Source organism: Theropithecus gelada, chromosome 5 (assembly GCF_003255815.1).
Source record: "Theropithecus gelada isolate Dixy chromosome 5, Tgel_1.0, whole genome shotgun sequence".
Taxonomy (NCBI): Eukaryota; Metazoa; Chordata; class Mammalia; order Primates; family Cercopithecidae; genus Theropithecus; species Theropithecus gelada.
In genome coordinates, this window is record NC_037672.1 from 58,570,658 (window position 1) to 58,589,478 (window position 18,821).

General features: G+C 43.5%; 1 protein-coding gene across 3 annotated transcripts in view; it reads left to right on the forward strand.

The window, feature by feature from the left end:
* The first annotated feature begins 1,046 nt into the window (after positions 1-1,046).
* HPSE (heparanase) overlaps positions 1,047-18,821 on the forward strand; it is a 43,567-nt gene continuing 25,792 nt past the window's right edge. For 2 of the 3 annotated variants that reach the window (XM_025385440.1, XM_025385441.1), the window contains exons 1-3: positions 1,050-1,376; positions 14,071-14,216; positions 16,985-17,110. In XM_025385440.1, the coding sequence (XP_025241225.1) occupies positions 1,141-1,376; positions 14,071-14,216; positions 16,985-17,110 (508 nt within the window). In that variant the 5' untranslated portion in view covers positions 1,050-1,140. Of the gene's footprint in view, positions 1,377-14,070; positions 14,217-16,984; positions 17,111-18,821 lie in introns of all 3 variants that reach the window. The other variant, XM_025385439.1, reaches the window with a different exon arrangement.

The following is an 18,821-nucleotide window of genomic DNA, read 5'->3' on the forward strand; positions in this document are numbered from 1 at the left end:
CCACCTGGAGATTGAGAGAAAGCTTCCTTGAGGGAAGGTACATTTCAGCTGAGACACACTGCCGTCTGCTCTAGGTTTTGGGTTTTGTAACTGCATTCACATCCCGATTCTGACACTTCACCCAGTTATTGTCTCAGAGCTTGGGTCCGCAGGTGTAAAACAAGGACAGTATGAACCTTGGCAGGGTTGTGAGAAGGGGAGAGAACACAAGTAAAGCACCTGTATCAGGCATACAGTAGGCATTAAGTGTGCAATGCTTGCTATGATTATACATCATTGTAAGCGTCAAGAGAAAGTTGAAGAAAAGTCTGACCAACAGCGAAAGATAAATGCGCAGAGGAGAAATTTGTCAAAGGTTTCAAATTCAGGGGCAGTCCGTATTCCACATTTTGTTTGGGGGCTTCAGGTCCTGAGTTCCAGACATTGGAGCAATTAACAGTTTAAAATTGCTAAATATTGTCTTCATGAGAAGTTGATAAGGAATTTTGGGTGGTTGATCTCTTTCTAGCAGCAGTTTAGCGTATGCTGAGGCCAGATTTTTTCAAGCAAAAGTAAAATACCTAAGAAACTGCCTGGCCAGAGGACAATCAGATTTTGGCTGGCTCAGGTGACAAGCGTTTATAAGCTAGATGGGAGAGGAAGGGATGAATACTCCATGGGAGGTTTTACTCGAGGGTCAGAGGGAGACCCGGCGCCACCAGAATGGGACCTGGAAGTGGGAAACGCTGGGTTCCCACGAGAGCGCGCAGAACACGTGCGTCAGGAAGCCTGCTCGGGAATGCCCAGCGCTGCTCCCCGGGCGCTCCTCCCCAGGCCTCCTGGGCTTTTGGATCGCGGCCATCTCCTCACCCTTCAAGTGGGTGTGGGTGATTTCGTAAGTGAACGTGACCGCCACCGAGGGGAAAACGAGCAAGGAAGTAGGAGACAGCCGGGCAGGCGGGGCGGGGTTGGATTGGGAACAGTGGGAGGGATGCAGAAGAGGAGTGGGAGGGATGGAGGGCGCAGTGGGAGGGGTGAGTAGGCGTAACGGGGCGGAGGAAAGGAGAAAAGGGCGCTGGGGCGCCGCGGGAGGAAGTGCTCCAGTGCTCGACTCTCCGCTGCGCGGCCGCTGGCGGAGGGGAGCTGCCAGGTGAGCCTAAGATGCTGCTGCGCTCGAAGCCTGCGCTGCCGCCGCCGCCGCCGCTGCTGCTGCTGCTGCTCTTGGGGCCGCTGGCTCCCCTCTCCCCGGGCGTCCTGGCCGGACCTGCGCAAGCACAGGACGTCGTGGACCTGGACTTCTTCACCCAGCAGCCGCTGCACCTGGTGAGCCCCTCGTTCCTGTCGGTCACCATCGACGCCAACCTGGCCACGGACCCGCGGTTCCTCATCTTCCTGGGGTAAGCGCCAGCCTCCTGGTCCTGTACCCTCTCCTGTCCTCCTGACACCTATGTCTGCCCCGCCAGCCACTCTCTTTTTTGCGCGGAAACAACTTCACACCGGAACCTCCCCGCGTGCCTCTCCCCACCCCACTTCCCGCCTCTCATTCTCCCTCTCCCTCCCTTACTCTCTGACCCCAAACCTCTTTTTGGGGGGTATCATTTAAAAAATAGATTTAGGGGTTACAAGTGCAGTTCTGTTCCATGGGTATATTGCATTGTGGTGACATCTGGGCTGTTAGTGTAACTGTCACCTGAATGGTGTACGTTGTATCTAATAGGCAATTTCTCATCCCTCATCCCTCTCCCACCCTCCCCACCTTTTGGAGTCTCCAGTGTCTACTATTCCACTAAGTCCGTGTGTACACATTTTTCGCGCCCACTCTAAATGAGCCTTTTTGTTTCATTCATTCTGTAAGTATTGAGTAAGCACCACCTAAGGTCAGGTATAAGTGGAAATTTGAAAAAAGAAACTGCCCACTTGCCCCAGTACTTCCCTTGCCAGGAGGAGGGAAACCGGGCAGGTGCACCTGGAGGCCTGTGAATGCTTGAATTGCTGTGCAGTGTAGGACAAGTAAGATTGTGCATAGGCTTCTGTCTTTTAAACTCTTTTAGGAGATTTCTTTTTCTTTTCTTTTCTTTTTTTTTTTTTTTTTTTTTGCAGCTGCAAAGGGCATCTAGAACAAGAATAAAAATCTAAATATTCAATAAATGAGACCTAGGAGACTACTTCAGTGACTTACAAAGTCCTAATAAAAAGATGTCTCTCCAAAATGGGGCTGCGAAATGTGGTGCTGCCTTATCAACTCCAAGTTTTGTTCTTGCCTGAGAAAGAAGGAACCTGATGCAGGTTCAAGCCTTCTGCCCTATAGCTGTTAGGGAATATGGGTAAGTTTAGAACTCAATTTAGAATCCAATCCTTAGCTAGGTGCGGTGCCTGTAATGCCAGCACTTTGGGAGGCTGAGACAAGAGGATTGCTTGAGTCCAGGAGATCAAGACCAGCCTAGGCAACGTGGCGAAGCCCCATCTCTACAAAAAATTTAAAAATCAGCCAGATGTGGTGGTGTGTGCCTGAAGTCCTAGCTACTCAAGAGGCTGACACAGGAGAATCGCTTGAGCCCAGCCGGTCAAAGCTGCAGTGAGCTGAGAGTGAGACTGTGTCTCACAAAAATCATCCATTCCTTGAGGATGTGGTCAAAGGTCATCATAGTCCATTTTCCCTCCAAACATTCCTTGGACTACAACCCTCCTCATTTCTGCATAATCCTGATATCTTCTATATTTTTGCCTTTTTCTTCATATTTTATAATTTCATATGACTGGGAGACTAAGATCCATGACTCCAAGATGGGGAGCTACAGGGACAATCCCAGGTCTTCTGGTCTCTTATTTAGGCCCTGGGAGCCTCCAGAGTTGACCACATCTTGACCAGCCCAGATGGAGGGAAAGATCACCACTATCTCACCTCTGTGTTAAATACCTAGGTGCTGTCCTCCCTGAGCCCACACGATAGTTGCCAGTGCTAATTTAATGGGTAGTGTACTGGTTAAGAGATGGACAGACCGTCCTGGCTTGACTCTCAGCTCTGGCAAAGATGAGTGGCTTGGTTTTTCCATGTCTCTTGGCCACACCAACCTTGATTTCTTCCACCATAAAATGGAATTTCTCAAGCTTGCCTCAAGGATTATTGCCCGAAGATTTGATGATATGGTAAGAGCTTCACAGTGTTTGGCCCATAGTAAGTGTTTGACATTCAAACGAATTGTTTCTTCCTAGGACATGGTGAGCATTTGGTAGCCATTCACCAGTTTTCTGTTTTCTTTGAATCATAGTTAACCTCTCCTTTCCCTTGTGGCACTAGAATTTTCTGGTGGGGAAGAATCCTCACTTTTTGCCCTTCCTTTTAAGGATAGGAAGCTGATACTAGGCAGCAACTAGTTGGGGGATAGGAAGATTACTCCAGAGAAATACTGAACCACAGGGCTCCAGATCTCAGGACCCCAGTCTTAGCTTGCTGGAGTGTGGGGTGGCAGTGGCGGGGGGGGCAGGGGGGGTTACTGAAAATGGGTGTGAAGTAGATGTCCATTTACTGAAATATGAGGACCCAAGGCCTCTTCTACTGCTGTAGCCAGCATATTCCCCAACCTCTCCCCAAGAAAGGGCAGACGTGGGTTCACCTCTGGAGTAACAGGTCCAAAAGCAAAAACATACAGTATGACTTCCAGGGTCTGGGCCTGATCACCCAGCAGTCAAGCTCCCCGCAATCGACTGACACCCCTCTAACACGTAGAACTTCCAATCTGCAACTTAGTGAGGATGATACCTTTATTCTTCTTAAATACATCTCTTCATTTCCCAGAGCACCCTTTCCCCCCCTCCTCTGCACCTTTTTGTTAAAGACTGGAGTATAATGAAATACTAAGAGAGCATAACGTGTGATACATAAAACTTTCTTTCTGGTTTACAAAACAGTTTATTCGTGTCCAAAAGTGCTTCTCTCCAAGGCTGGCTGCTGTCTAAAAGAGGCAGGAACCCCCTCTCCTCATCTAAGACCTAGCTTCTAAATCGGAGTGTGAGGGTCCATCTCCCCAGGAGGGGCACAGGGCCCAATCAGCCCAGCCATCTCAGAAGACAACACTAAGCTTTGTAGAGGAGAGTAAGACGCCTGTTGTTTAATTTATTACAGTTCCTCAAAAGTGAAGATGTGTGGGCGGGATGGCAAGAGCTGAGCAGACGAAAGCTGAAGGAATAAGGAAAGAGAGGAGGACACAAACAGCTGACACTTCCTCAGTTCTTATCATTTGCCTGGCCCTATTCTAAGCACCTTCTAGGTAGTAATCCGTTTGGTCTTGGCTACAACACTATGAGGTGACTACTTTTATCATCCCCATTTTAAAAATGAAGAAATTGAGGCTCAGGGAGATTAACGAACTTGGCCGCTGTTTGAAACTAGACTCTGATCACATGAGATAATAGTGCCCATAAAAAGGGAAAGCAGATTATATTTTTTAAAGGAAAGAGAGTAGATATTATGGTAGAAAAAGATTGTTTGGAAAGGAATTGAGAGATTGATATAATGAAAAGAAGCATTCACATGAGAGTAACAGTTTCAGGGCCCAAACCTTCATCTAAGGTACTTCAAAGAGGCCTAAGCAAACTTAGTCATATGGTGTGGTTCTAGCCTCCATGAAGGCAAATACATGGTGTACAGCCCAACTGCACACAAAACTTAAATACCAATGACAGAGCAATCTAAAATTAAAAAAATAGAACTTTCGATTTGTCATCTTCCCAGAGGGACTTAATCAAGAAACCAATCAAAATACTTCCTAAGCCCAACTGTGTGCAGAACTCCAGAGAGAGCCTGGCCCTGAATCAACACTGTCCAGTGGAAATATAATATAATGTGGGCCTCATATGCAAGGTCATATGTAATTTTAAATTTTCTAGTAGCCATATTAAAAAGGTAAAAGGAAACAAGTGAAATTAATTTAATAATTTTATTTAGTTCAATATATCCAAAATGTTTTCTCAGCATATAATCAATATAAAAATATTAATGAGATATTTATTATTCCTTTCCTCAAACCAATTCTCTATAATCTGGCATGTATTACTTATAGCACTTCTCAGACTATATTTCTTTTTTTTTTTTCCAAGACAGTTTTGCTCTTGTCACCCAAGCTGGAATGCAATGGCGTTACCTCGGCTCACTGCAACCTCTGCCTCCCAGGTTCAAGTTATTCTCCTGCCTCAGTCTCCCAAGTAGCTGGGACTAGAGGTGTGTGCCACCACGCCTGATTAATTGTGTATTTTTAGTAGAGACAAGGGTTCACCATGTTGGCCAGGCTAGTCTCAAACTCCTGACCTCAGGTGATCTGCCCACCTTGGCCTCCCAAAGTGTTGGGATTACAGGCATGAGCCACTGCACCCGGCCTCAGATTAACTACATTTCAAGCACTCAGTAGTCACATGGTAGTGGACACATGTGGTAGTGGACAGTACAGATCTGCATTTCAGTTAAGACACATATGCAAGCATAGTTCACTAATGCACGGTAAAAAAAAAAAAAGTATAGTGCTGAGTTAGTGGTAGAAATCCTAACTACTGCAGAGCAAAAGTGGTACGAACAGCAATCTCAGTGATAATGCAACCAACCATGTTTGCTTTTCATTGCAATTTGCTTATTTTCCTTCAGCAAAGTTTATCTCTTTTTGCCAATTCAATAAATATTTACTGATAAAAACTTTCAGTATTAGATTCTTGCATCTTCGTAGACAGAGTTGCTTTTCCCATTTGGAAAATTACTTATCAATGTAAACACATGTTTTGATAACCAGTGTTGGAAAGAGGCGCAGACCCCCCATGTGCCTACTGATGGCAGAAATATCCACGGCCAAAGGGAAACAAAGGGCTGGGGGCAATCACACACCTCGTGTCTCCTAACTCCTGGGAAGTGCTGTCCCTCTGATTGAGCTCTTATCATCCCTTCCCCACTAACCCTATCCACTGTGCCCTGGAGCCCTTTGCGGGGTAACCCTGCTCTGTCCTCCTCACAGAATATCTCCTGTACCTCCTTGTCCAAGCTACAGCTTGGTTCTTCTCTGAAGACACCGTCTTCCCTGTAGCCCTTTTAAGTAGCGGCTGCACATTCTCTCATAGTCCAGTTCTTTTCCCGTTCTCCAGTCCAGCTTCTGGATGACAGCCCACTAGTTTGAACTCCACACTGCTGTAGTTCAAATCTCTTTTGATTTGTTACCTTGGGCAAATTACCTCCTTTTGTTCAGATTCCTTGTTTGTAAAATGACGATAATAATGCCACTTGCTTCATTGGGTTGTTTTGAAATTAAGTGAAAGAAGGCAGGTCAGTTCCCTACACACTCAGTTTGGACTAGGCTGATGAGCATTACGGATGATGCCATGACGCAGTGTGTGGTTCCTCATCTCCACATCCGGCTCTCATCCAGTGCTCCTGCTCACGGCACTCTGTCCTCCTCGTATTTACTCCCCCTTATTAACTGAAGACTGGCACTGATCTCACAGTTTCCTCTCCACTTCCAAGTCTCACCATCATCCTAGATGACTTCAAGTCACCTAGATAAACTGTCTCAGTTTCTTCACTCTCACATTTTTTTATATGTTGTAACAGATAATGTTACACTCAAGTTGTAACCGAACCAGCTTGTCCAGCTCATGAAATGTATGCGTTTCCTCTCAACTCTGTATTCAGTGACATCCTGTGGGTATCTGCAAATCAGACAGTGATTTGCACTGGTGAGAATATTTACCATGGAAACTGGCAAATACTAAAAAGCAGGGCACCTTTTTTTCTGAGAGCCAGACCACAGCTCCTCTACTCCGTAGCACCCATCATAACAATTTTTAAATACCTCCACTGAACAGCTTCCTCCTCTCTCTACTTCTTCCGTATCTGATTTGAGCTTCTTAATTTATCACGTGAACCACTTTTGTGATAATAACCCCAAATCCCTGTTCCATTGTTCTTCCAGCTAAAATCCTAAAATCCTAAACCTGATTTAGTCCAACCATATTTTCTCTCTTTGGAATCTACAGGGTGGCCCAAAAATGTGGAAATTGAAGTATATTACTTATTAATTTTAACGCATATTAATAAGCCATTTTAATGCCTCATTTCCAGGCTCAGTGGCCAACCCGTATAGCTGGGCTAGTGAGCTCTGGGGGAGTGGACAGTTTCCCAGCCACATAGACTGATGTTGCACCAAACATTTTTTTAGCTTCCAGACTTCCCTGGCCCTTAGTGTTACCCTTAACTCTCCATTTCTCTGCCTTTCGCATTGTCTACTTTTTAAAAATCTCTGACTCCACCTTCACCTTATCATTCTTAGCACATCACCATACTTCTGCTTCCCAAAGAAAATGAGCAATTACTTCCTTTTCCTTTTCCTCCTGTCATCAAATCTGCAGACATGTCATGCCTAAGTCCAGCTTTCCTCCTTTCTCTGATCTCAGTCCGCTTCTTCCAGTTCTGCTCTGAATCCCGTTCCCTCCCCAACCCCCAAGGACTTTGCTCTGTCAGTCACCTCTTCCCTCTCCTGTATCTTCAAACCCTCCCTTTTTACTGGCGTCTTCCTCGCAGCATAGAAGCATCCCCAAGCCTTTCCCATCTCAATCACCTCCTCGCGCACTGTCTCTGCAGAAACCACCCCATTTCTGCCCTCCCCTGGGCAGCCAGTTCTTGCTGTTCCGCCCGCATGATGCCACCGTCGTTATGTCACTAAAATCAATCTCTCCAACATCATCAATGGCCTTCCTGTGTTGGGAAACCTAATAAATACTTTATCTTATTTGGTCTTTGGTATGGGTTGAATGAGGTCACCCAAAATCCATATTAGAAGTCCTAACCCCCAGTACCTCAGAATGTGACTTTATTTGGGAATAGGGTCATTGCAGATGTTATTAGTTAGGATGAGGTCATACTGGAATGTGATGGGCTCCTCTTCTAATATGACTGATGTCCTTATAACAAAGAGAAATTTGGAGACAGACACACATATAGGGAGAATACCGTGTGATGACAGGAGTTACGGAATTGGAGTCAAAAAGCTATGGGAACTTAGGAGAAAGACCTGGAACAAATCCTTTCTTGTGCCTTCAAAGGGAGTATGGCCCTGCCACTGCCTTCATTTCGACTTTTTGGCTTTTCAGAACTGTAAGACAATACATTTCTGTCGTTCGAACCAATTAGTTTACAGTAACTCTGCCACTGCGGCCCTAACAAACTAGTACAGTCTCTTGGAGGCATTTGGCAAGGTTGACAATGAAAGCACTTTCTTACCTCTTTAGGTCTGTCGCCTTTCTGGGGGGGGGGTGTTCTCTAACAATTCCTCTCCATCTGTCTCTCTAGCTTGTCTTCAACATTAGTGTTCCTCAGACTTCTGACCTAGGCCTTTTTTTCACTTCACGTATTCCCCGGGTGGTCTCACCCACTTCCGGAAATTACTTAAATTACTGGTCATGCAGGGCTATGCTGGAAACTATTTAACAACTGGCTGTCTGGGAGAAGGGGGAGACTGGTTAATGGGTTTTGCTGATTTCTGTAGTGTAAATACTCCCTCCACGGCCGGTTCCAAACTGCCAACAGTTTAACAACAGGCTCACAAAATTTCTCCAGATTTAACATTTGGCTTTCACAGGCCGACAACGTGGTACAGCCGACTCCAGCACACCTCTGCTTTCGTGTCAGAGAGAAGTAACTTATTTTTGTACAAAAGGTAAAATAAAAACACCTGCAGGCCCCCCCCTTTTTTTTTTCCTTAACAAACTGCTCTAGAAATAGAACAGCTGCAGCTTCTTTCATGTGTTCCTCTGTTATTTCCACGTCACTCTGGTGGTGGGATCATTTTTCCTTTATTTTTCTTGTATATGATTGAGATACTGTACCTTTGATCAATTTTAGTTTTGTGGCATATTTTGCAGCCATATTAAATCTAGTTTTTGTCAGAGGGCATCAATATTATTTTCTCAAAACAAGAAAATATTTCATTGCAAAAGAGATAAACAGAAAGGTCCTTAATACCAAAACTTTGAAACATGATTTCTTTTACTTGGCAGTGTCCAAGTGGTAAACCCAGATAGCATTGAGTTTTCATTTTGTTCAGGAAACAGTCTTTGGCCCCTACTTACCCCTACATCAGGCGGGCCTTGCTCATTCATTCACTAAAGTATTTATTCAACACCAGTGGTGTGCCAAGTACTTATCTAGGTATTGGGTGGATTCTGATAAGTCAGTCAGGTCCCTGCTCTCAGGGAACTTGCGGCAGAGATGAGGGCTGCAGTAGAGAGTAAGCCAAGGAAATGAACAAGGAAGCTGATTTCAGAGAGCAACGAATGCTATGAAGAAAATGAAGGCAGGGCAGTGTGATGGAGAGTGAACCAAGGTGGTACAGTTTGTACCTCTGAGGACCAGGCCGTGACCCAGGTCACGCACAGATGCCCGTCATGTGATGCCACAGCTCCTTTTCCAGGTGCTCGTTTCCTCCCACTTCCCCATCTCTTGCCCAGCCACGACTGCTTACAAATACAGCTAGAGGAATCTAAATGAGGTTCCTCTATCATCAAACCTAATCAAAATGCCAAGGAACAGAATCGGTGCCTGGTGGAAGGCAGTGGAACGGGGCCAGCCTGGAGTGGTTCTCTCTGAGGAATTCCTCATCTTGGTTTTAGGGCCATGCCTTGCAACCTGTGAGCTAGGGGTTTCCAGTCCCTGGTATTTCTACAGGACTTGCCTGTCTATATTCCCAGCCTATATGTGTCTCCTGAGTTCCAGGCACACAGGGTCAAGCACCTGATGGATGGAAATATGTTTTTTGGTGTTCCATTGGTATCTCAAATTCTACAAAACTTAGCGCCCCTTCTCCTCCCTGTTCCTCCCCATCTTCAATCTATCACCTATTCCTCATCCAGCAAATGATATTACCATCTTCCAAGGTGCTTCCCAGAAGTAATCCTTGACTCCTCCTCAACATCCAATTAATAATCAAATCTAGGCGGGTACAGTAGCTCATGCCTGTAATCCCAGCACTTTGGGAGGCCAAAGCAGGTGGATCATTTGAGGCCAGGAGTTCAAGACTAGCCTGGCCAACAAGGTGAAATTTGTCTCATTTAAAAAAAATTATTTAAAAAACCCAAATCTATTATTTCTACTTCTCAGTGTGTCTTGAATTGATCCATCTCTCCCCATCTCTGAGCTGTCACCTTACCTCAGTCCATCAGTTTTGTCTACATTAACATGACCAGAGTCTTGTTCCTTCTTTTCAGTTATTTGTACTGCAGCCTGTGATTCCTTTCTAAAATAGGTCTGGTGAGGTCTCTCCAACTGCTTCAGATCCTTCCATGGCTCCCCGTTGCCCTCATATGAAGTTGGCACTCCTGGACTTGTGGCTTACGGGGCCCTCCATGATGTGGCCCTATTTGCCTCTCCATTCTGTTCTCTCCCAGCCTCTCTGCCCCCCATCTCCAGGCACCAGCCACACCCTTCTGCTCATCAGTGGTGCCAGCTTCTCTTCTATCTCTGGTCTTTGCACAGACTTTTCCCTTCACCTGGATTGCTTTCTTCAATCCTACCCCACTCTCTTTAATCTAGATAAGGTTTATTCTTTTTGAATGTCTAGCAGTGAAACCATTTCCCCTGAAAAACCTTCGCTAACCAACCTCCTACCCTCAGCCCAAAGTCTAGATTAGGAGCCCCTCTAACGGTTTCCATAGTATTTTTTAAGAATTGCCTATTTACTTGTTCGTATCTATCACTAAACTATACATTGTATGAGAACAGCTGCTATTTCTGCCTGGTTCACCATTCATCTCCAGCAACTAGCATAATGCCTGGCGGAGTCCGCCCACAACAAATATTTGTTGAATAAATTAACAGATGGCTTTACCTCCTTAAAATCTTGTTTTTTCCACCTATTAAAACAGACACAAAGGCCAGGTGTGGTGGCCCATGCCTGTAATCCCAGCACTTTGGGAGGCCAAGGCGGGCGAATCATCTGAAGTCAAGAGTTCAAGACCAGCCTGGCCAACATGGTGAAACCTCATCTCTACTAAAAATACAGAAATTAGCTGGGCATGGTGGTGGGTGCCTGTAGTCCCAGCTACTAGGGAGGCTGAGGCAAGAGAATCACTTGAACCCAGGAGGCAGAGGTGGCAGTGAGCCGAGATCATGCCATTGCACTCCAGCCTGGGGCAACAGAGTAAGACCCTGTCTAAAAAAAAAAAAAAAAAACCAACACACACACACACACCAACTTGTATAATTTAAAATATCACATGCTTGTTATGGAACACTTGTAAAATACAGGAAAGCAATGAAAAAGTCTACTATCTAGCTCACCACATAATGATCATTGCTATCATCCAGGCATACTTCTCTCGTATATAAATATATATTCTTTTATTGTTAAAATTACACTACAAGTACTATTTATTTTATTGTGACAAAATACACAAAACATAAAAACTTGCCATTTTAACCATTTTAAGGTGTGCGGTGTGGTGCATTCACCACACTCACATTGTTGTGCCAATACCACCAGTATCTATCTCAGAACTTTTTCATCTTCCCAGACTGAAACTCTGTAGTCATTAAACAGTGGTGCATCCTCTGTTTTCCCCTCTCTACAATTTATTTTTATTTGGGTTCATACCAAACTGAAAATAGCTACTTCTTCCTTACCTTAGATCAGCATTTCCATTTATTTAGCCGCGGTTTTGAGGATCCTATGGCAGATGCCATCCTTCCTAGAGCTCTTTGGGGCTGTCAGGTGTTTCGGTCAGGGTGAATTCGGATTGACAACATTTTAAAATCTCACTTTATTCTGAGGTTCCTAGTGCCAGAGCCCACTGTATTTTTAGGGACTCACAAGTTACAAACAAAATATGGTAAGGAGGAATCACTAAAGTTTTAACACAAGAGACTTATATTTTGTTCAATTTCTATCTTTTGGTTTATTTCCTAAGCATAAAGAAATACTTTGAAATTCTTACATAGCATATTTAATTAAGCATGAGCACATCTTAAAATTTTAAATTTTAGATCAGATCTTTAATTCCTAAGATATTAAGAGGTGCTGGCAATTTGGCCAGGCGTGGTGGCTTATGCCTATAATCCCAACACTTTGGGAGGGTGAGGTGAGCAAATTGCTAGAGCCCAGGAGGTGGAGGTTGCAATGGGCTGAGATCATGCCATTGTACTCCAGCCTGGGCAATGGGAATGAAACCTTGTCTCAAAAAAAAAAAAAAAAGAAGAAGAAGAAGAAGAAGAAGAAGAAGAAGAAGAAGAAGAAGAAGAAGAAGAAGAAGAAGCAGCAGAAGGAGAAGGAGAAGGAAGAAGGAAGAAGGAAGAAGGAAGAAGGAAGAAGGAAGAAGGAAGAAGAAGAAGAAAGAAGAAGAAGAAGAAGAAAGAAGAATTGGCAATTAGTGCTCCAAGAATAATTTCCTGACTTGAAATAAACCTACATGTAGACAAACTAATTAGGCCATTCCAAGAGTTACTAGCATTGGTTTAATATGTTTTCAGAACATTCCAGGAAGCAGTGTGGCCAGCCTTGCATGTTTGATACTTCAGAAATGTATGACAGGTGTTTCTCTTACCCAGGTCTTCTGTTCTCTCAGTTTTGCTCATATAAATATTTATGAACATCCTCATCTTTTTGAGGGAGGGGATTATAGATCATTCTAATTCCATTTTCTAGCATTTGGTACCATTCTAAGCACATAATAGGCACCTATTCGGAGCATTTTTGGTTTGACAGAATATGCATTTAGAATTGTTCAAATTAGAGGTGTCAATGATGGAAATTAGAATCCTATATAATTTTAAGTCATTTGACTTAAATACATAATAATGATTTTCCTTGGTGGGGAATGGTGAAGGGAGGTGGGAGTTAAGGAGAGGAGAAGAGATCCTAAGTCATTTATAAACTTCTCTAGAAACACAGGTGTTTGAAGACTTTTTAAAAAGTCTTGCACCAAGTTGTGTGTGTGTTTTAAATAGACTTTGTTTTTTAGAGCAGTTTTAGGTTCACAGCAAAATTGAATGGAAGGACAGAGATTTCCCATAAACCCCCTGCCCACACACATGCATAGCCTCCCTCATTATCAAAATCGCCACCAGAGAGGTGTTTGTTCTAGTTGATGAACCTACACTGACACATCATTATTACCCAAAGTCCATAGTCCACAGCAGGGTTCACTGTTGGTGTACTTTCTATGGGTTTCAGCAATGTATAATGACATGTATCCACCATTATAGTAACATACAGAGTATTTTCAGTGCCCTACAAATCCCCTGTTCTCCACTTATTCATCCCTCCCTCTCTGCATTTCCACCCCCATTTCGTGGTAACCGCTGATCTTTTTATTGTTCCATAGTTTCAGACAATCTGTTTTTCAGACAGACACAGAGCTGTCTTTCCCTTAGTTTCCATTCTGTCATTTCTTTTTCCCCATCAATCATAAAAGGCTATGAGTTTTTTAAAGTGTTGAACACTATCCTACTTGTCAAGTTAAAACGTAAGCTCCTGGCTGGGTACAGTGGCTCATGCCAGTAATCTCAGCATTTTGGGAGGCTGTGACAGAAGCATCACTTGAAGCCAGGAGTTCGAGACCAGCCTGGGCAACATAGCATGACCCCATCCCTACACACACACACACACAAACACACACACACACACACACACACACACACACAAAAGCTCTTGGCAGAATTACAGCTGAAAGTTGCCCTCAGGTGCCTAGACCATCAGTCTTTCAATTAGATTCAGATTGAGATGCTTCCTGTTTTAGACAATGATTCCCTTTCTATCATGCCCAATAAGAAAAAAAAAAAAATTAAACAATACTGTCTGTAATCTCAGCTACCCAGGAGGCAGAAGCACAAGAATTGCTTGAACCCAGCAAGCAGAGGTTGCAGTGAGCTGAGATCGCACCACTGCACTCCAGCCTGGACAACAGAGCAAGATTCTGTCTCGAAAACGAAACAATATGATTTCCTCCTCTAAGTCTTCCACAGACAAATGTTAAGAAATAGGTCCACCAGGAAAGAAGGAAGTAAGAATGTTTGACTAGATAGTCTTGGAAAAAATAGTTATACTTTCTTGCTTGTCTTCCTAACAGTTCTCCAAAGCTTCGTACCTTGGCCAGAGGCTTGTCCCCTGCGTACCTGAGGTTTGGTGGCACCAAGACAGACTTCCTAATTTTCGATCCCAAGAAGGAATCAACCTTTGAAGAGAGAAGTTACTGGCAATCTCAAGTCAACCAGGGTGAAAATTTTTAAGGATTAACTCTATATTTTAATTAACGTCAGTCTGTCATGAGAATGCTTTGAGAAAACTGTTATTTCTCACACCTAACAATTAATAAGAGATTAACTTCCTCTCCCCTCATCTGACCTTTGGAGGAACCTGAACAAAAGGAGGAGGCAGTGGGCAGGTTTCCTCAGCATGATGTTTGTCATGTTCAGTGTGAGACCTCACAAAAAAAAAAAAAAAAAAAGATGTCCTGGATATAACTGAGAGCTCATCGTACTGTAAATATTAATAGAACAGTGATTGTTGCTGAAGGACAGAGCTGCTTGGAGAGAGCAAGTGGGTAGAATCGCATCAAACTAAAGAGAGTATTTCTAGCTGAAGATACAATGATAGATTGAAGGATATTTATTCTAAAAATAGAATGTGAGTGAAAGAGATCCATGATCACCTGGGTGAGTTTAAATATTTGGACTTCTGGGCTCCAACGTTAGATTCTGATTTGAGCAAGTTTGTCAGGGGATTCTGATATTGAAAGTCTGTGGCCTTCACCTGAGAAACCTGCCCTAGGGAGCCATGAAAATTTGTCCTGTCTTTCAGAAGTGCTATCAGACATCAAATGGTAGTTAAATCATATCTTAACAATTACTAGGATGGGCGCAGTGGCTCACACCTGTAATCCAAACACTTTGGGAGGCTGAGGCAGGAGGATCACTTGAGCCCAGGAGTTCAAGACCAGCCTAGGAAACATAGAGAGACCCTGTCTCTATTTTTCAATAATTTAAAAAGAAAAAAATACTGAAAATATTGTATATACCATTGAATTATAATAACATGTATATAATGTATATATTCATTATGAGGAATATTTGAGTATTTCATATATTATATCTTTTCCTTCTGTTTATTTTCTCCAGTTACGAAGTATTTAGAGCAATTCATCAGTATTTGGGGCTAAATTGACAGAATAGTAATTAGAGAGAATAGAAAAATGACAGATGGGTTCTCCTTGAATACCAGGTTGGAATGTTTATGAGCTTGTGTTTTGTTTTGGGGGTGGTTTTTTTCAACAGAGTCCCACTCTGTTCCCCGGGCTGGAGTATAGTGGCACAATCATGGCTTACTGCAGCCTTGACCTCTTGGGCTGAAGCAGTCTTCCCACCTCAGCCTCCTGAGTAGCTGGGACCACAGGTGCATGCCACCACACCCGACTAATTTTTAAATTTTTTGTAGAGACAGTCTTTCTATGTGATCCAGGCTGATCTCAAACTCCTGCACTCAAGTGATCCTCCTGCCTTGGCCTCCCAAAGTGTTGGGATTATAGGCATAGCCACCATACCTAACCTAGTTTCTGTTTAGACTTGACCCTTTCCCACCAGCCATGTGTGTCCACAAGATCTCATACGTTTAGACAGGAAACTGTTCTTTGCTCATCAGTTGTCTTCATCCTGTGTCTAGGAGGATGGTTGGTGGGGGAAACTGGGGTTATCCAAGTTCCTCTGAAACATCCTCTGTGAGCCCAGGATGGATGAGGCATCAGCCACCAGCAAGTCAGTGTGCAGCTTTCCAGAAAGGAAGTCATCGGTCAGTCAGCCGGCCCTGGCAGCCAGCACCCAGTGACCCTGCTGTCTTGTGATAAAGAAATTATCTGCCGGACAGGATGGGGTGAATTTTTCTTTTTTCTTTCTTTTTTTGAGACAGGGTCTGGCTCTGTCGCCCAGGCTGGAGTGCAATGGTGGGATCTTGGCTCACTGCAGTCTCTGCCTCCCAGGCTCACGCCATCCTCCCACCTCAGTCTCCCGAGTAGCTGGGACCACAGGCACACATCACCACACCCAGCTAATTTTTTGTATTTTTAGTAGAGACAGGGTTTTACTATGTTTTCCAGGCTAGTCTCGAACTCCTGAGCTCAAGCTATCCATCCACCTCGGCCTCCCAAAGTGCTGGAATTACAGGTGTGAGCCACTGTACCTGGCCAGGGTGGATTTTTTTCAAGTGCACATGTTGTGGTCCCGGAAGTTTTGATGGTACCAAATTCAAAGGGAAAAAACGTCAACGGTTCCCACCCATCCTACCTCCCATGATGGCAAGAGGAAATCACCACACTGCAGATACAGTCCATGTAAAACAAATTGCTATGGATTTTGAAAGTGAACCTGAAGAGAACTGCACTGTGTTGTCTTCATTAGAGTTCTCTGGTAATGTCAAGCTTTTAAAATTTTTTTAGACAGAGTCTCGCTTTGTCGTCCAGTGTCACCCAGGCTGGAGTGCAGTGACGCGATCTTGGCTCACTGCAATCTCTGCCTCCTGGGTTCAAGCGATTCCCCTGCCTCAGCCTCCCAAGTAGCTGTATTTTAGTAGAGACGAGGTTTCACCATTTGGCCGGCTGGTCTCGAAATCATGACCTCAAGTGATTCACCCATCTCAGCCTCCCAAAGTGCTGGGATTATAGGTGTGAGCCACTGCGCCAGGCCAGTAATTTTAAGCTTCTGAGGAACCCTCTGAATTGTTAAATAACTTGGAGCTATGTCCAACATATCCATGTTCAGTGTGTGTTCAATATTTCTTAGGAAACCTGCCCTTGGTTGTTTTCTTTGTGGTGATTCATGAGCCGGCAAATTTGACACGTGTTACAGAATATATCTTTTCTCTGCTCTCCTACCTCATAACCAGAACTTAATTATCCTGCTTTAGTCACATAAATAGCAAACTAAATAAACACATGGGATTTCAGCCTGCTCACTGTGAAAACAGATCCTCTAAATGATCTCTCCCACTTGCAGATATTTGCAAATCTGGATCCATCCCTCCTGATGTGGAGGAGAAGTTACGGTCGGAATGGCCCTACCAGGAGCAAGTGCTACTCCGAGAACACTACCAGAAAAAGTTCAAGAACAGCACCTACTCGAGTAAGAAATGAAAGGCACCCTAGAGGTGTTCCAGCCCCAAAGATATTTGAATAGATTGGACTCGGGCACCGATCTAGCAAGTCCTACAGAAGTTGTATAAAGCTGAAAATACTGAAGCATTTCCCAAACAGGAAATCCTGAACTCAAAACTTATTTTGTTTTTTTTCTTCATCTGACATTGCCTAGTAGCCACAGAGTGAAAGATAAATCAATCATTCATGATCTAACAATGACCTTCACTGCTCTAAAAAACTAGGCAGTCAAGGAAAACATGAATATATTCCTTATGTAAAATTCAAATACAGACATATAAAGGGCAAAATGTGAACATCATTCATACCTTGCTGTCCGTCCCCCTCCCAGAAATAACCCCCACTATGCATTGGTTTAGAGCATTAGGCAGGAGGACCCTGAGTCACTCCAGACAGCCTTGGCCACCAAGCAACATTCTCTTTTTGTTTCCTCTGTGGCTTCTGCAAACACAGAGCTAGCTCAGCTACCCATTAGTGTATTTTCAGTCACTAAAACAGTCTTCCAGTCTTCAAATTAGGATGACATTGTCACATGGGGCTTTAAAGCAAGTGAAACAAGCAATCCTTATTTTTTTTTTTTTTTTTTTTTTTTTGGAGACAGAATCTCGCTCTTGTTGCCCAGCCTGGAGTGCAATGGCGCAATCTTGGCTTACTGCAACCTCTGACTCCCGGGTTCAAGAGATTCTCCTGCCTTAGCCTCCTATTCATTATGAAGAATATTTGATTATTCAGTTCCTGTAGGGTAAAGATATTACCCCCGATCATATTATTGATTATTGAGTAGCTGAGATTACAGGTGCCTGCCACCACGACAGGCTAATTTTTTCTATTTTTTAGTAGAGACAGGGTTTCACCATGTTGACCAGACTCCAGGCTGGTCTTGAACTCTTGACCTCAGGTGATCCACCCACCTTGGCCGCCCAAAGTGCTGGGATTACAGGCATTAGCCACCGCACCTGGCCACAATCCTTTTTTAACTATGAAATATATTTTTATCTGAAGGTTCATGTTTATACCCAACTAAGGAATGATGTTGTCCCATATCTCAGTTAAAGAAATAACCTGCTCAGATACTTTAAACTGTTCTTTTGACTTTTGAAAATAAATTTTCTTGAAGTTACTGTACTTGTTTTGGTTAGTTAACATTATTCAAGTATAATAATAATTATACTTTAGTATATTTATATACTTACAAAGATAATAAATTATCCTTGTAAGATTTTGCTATGTACTACCTGGAGTTCAATGTATCAGATGGATTTCAAATTTATATACATTTTTTATGTATATGGTACAGAAAAAAAGGTGATCCATAAGAAATCAGAAAATAGCTCATATGCTAATAGCTAATGTTGTCCTCTAAAAAACCTTTTTTTTTTTTTTTTTGCATTTTTAAGAGGGGGATCTACTGTGACACTTTAATAAGTATAATTAATTATTCAATGGAGTTTGGCATAAGGCAGGGCCATTTCAGATCCCATTAAAGGAATGACATGTACCACAGAACCACAGAAGTAAGGTCACATTTGTAATAAATCATTATAGCTCTGCTAGGAGAAGACCCGGTTGTATTAGGTAATTAGTGGATTTGCTCTTAAAACACATGTCCCAGAAGATATAGGTAAGTCTTGGGGGGTCATATTAAACATTACACCAATTTATCTTAAATTTCTAAGACA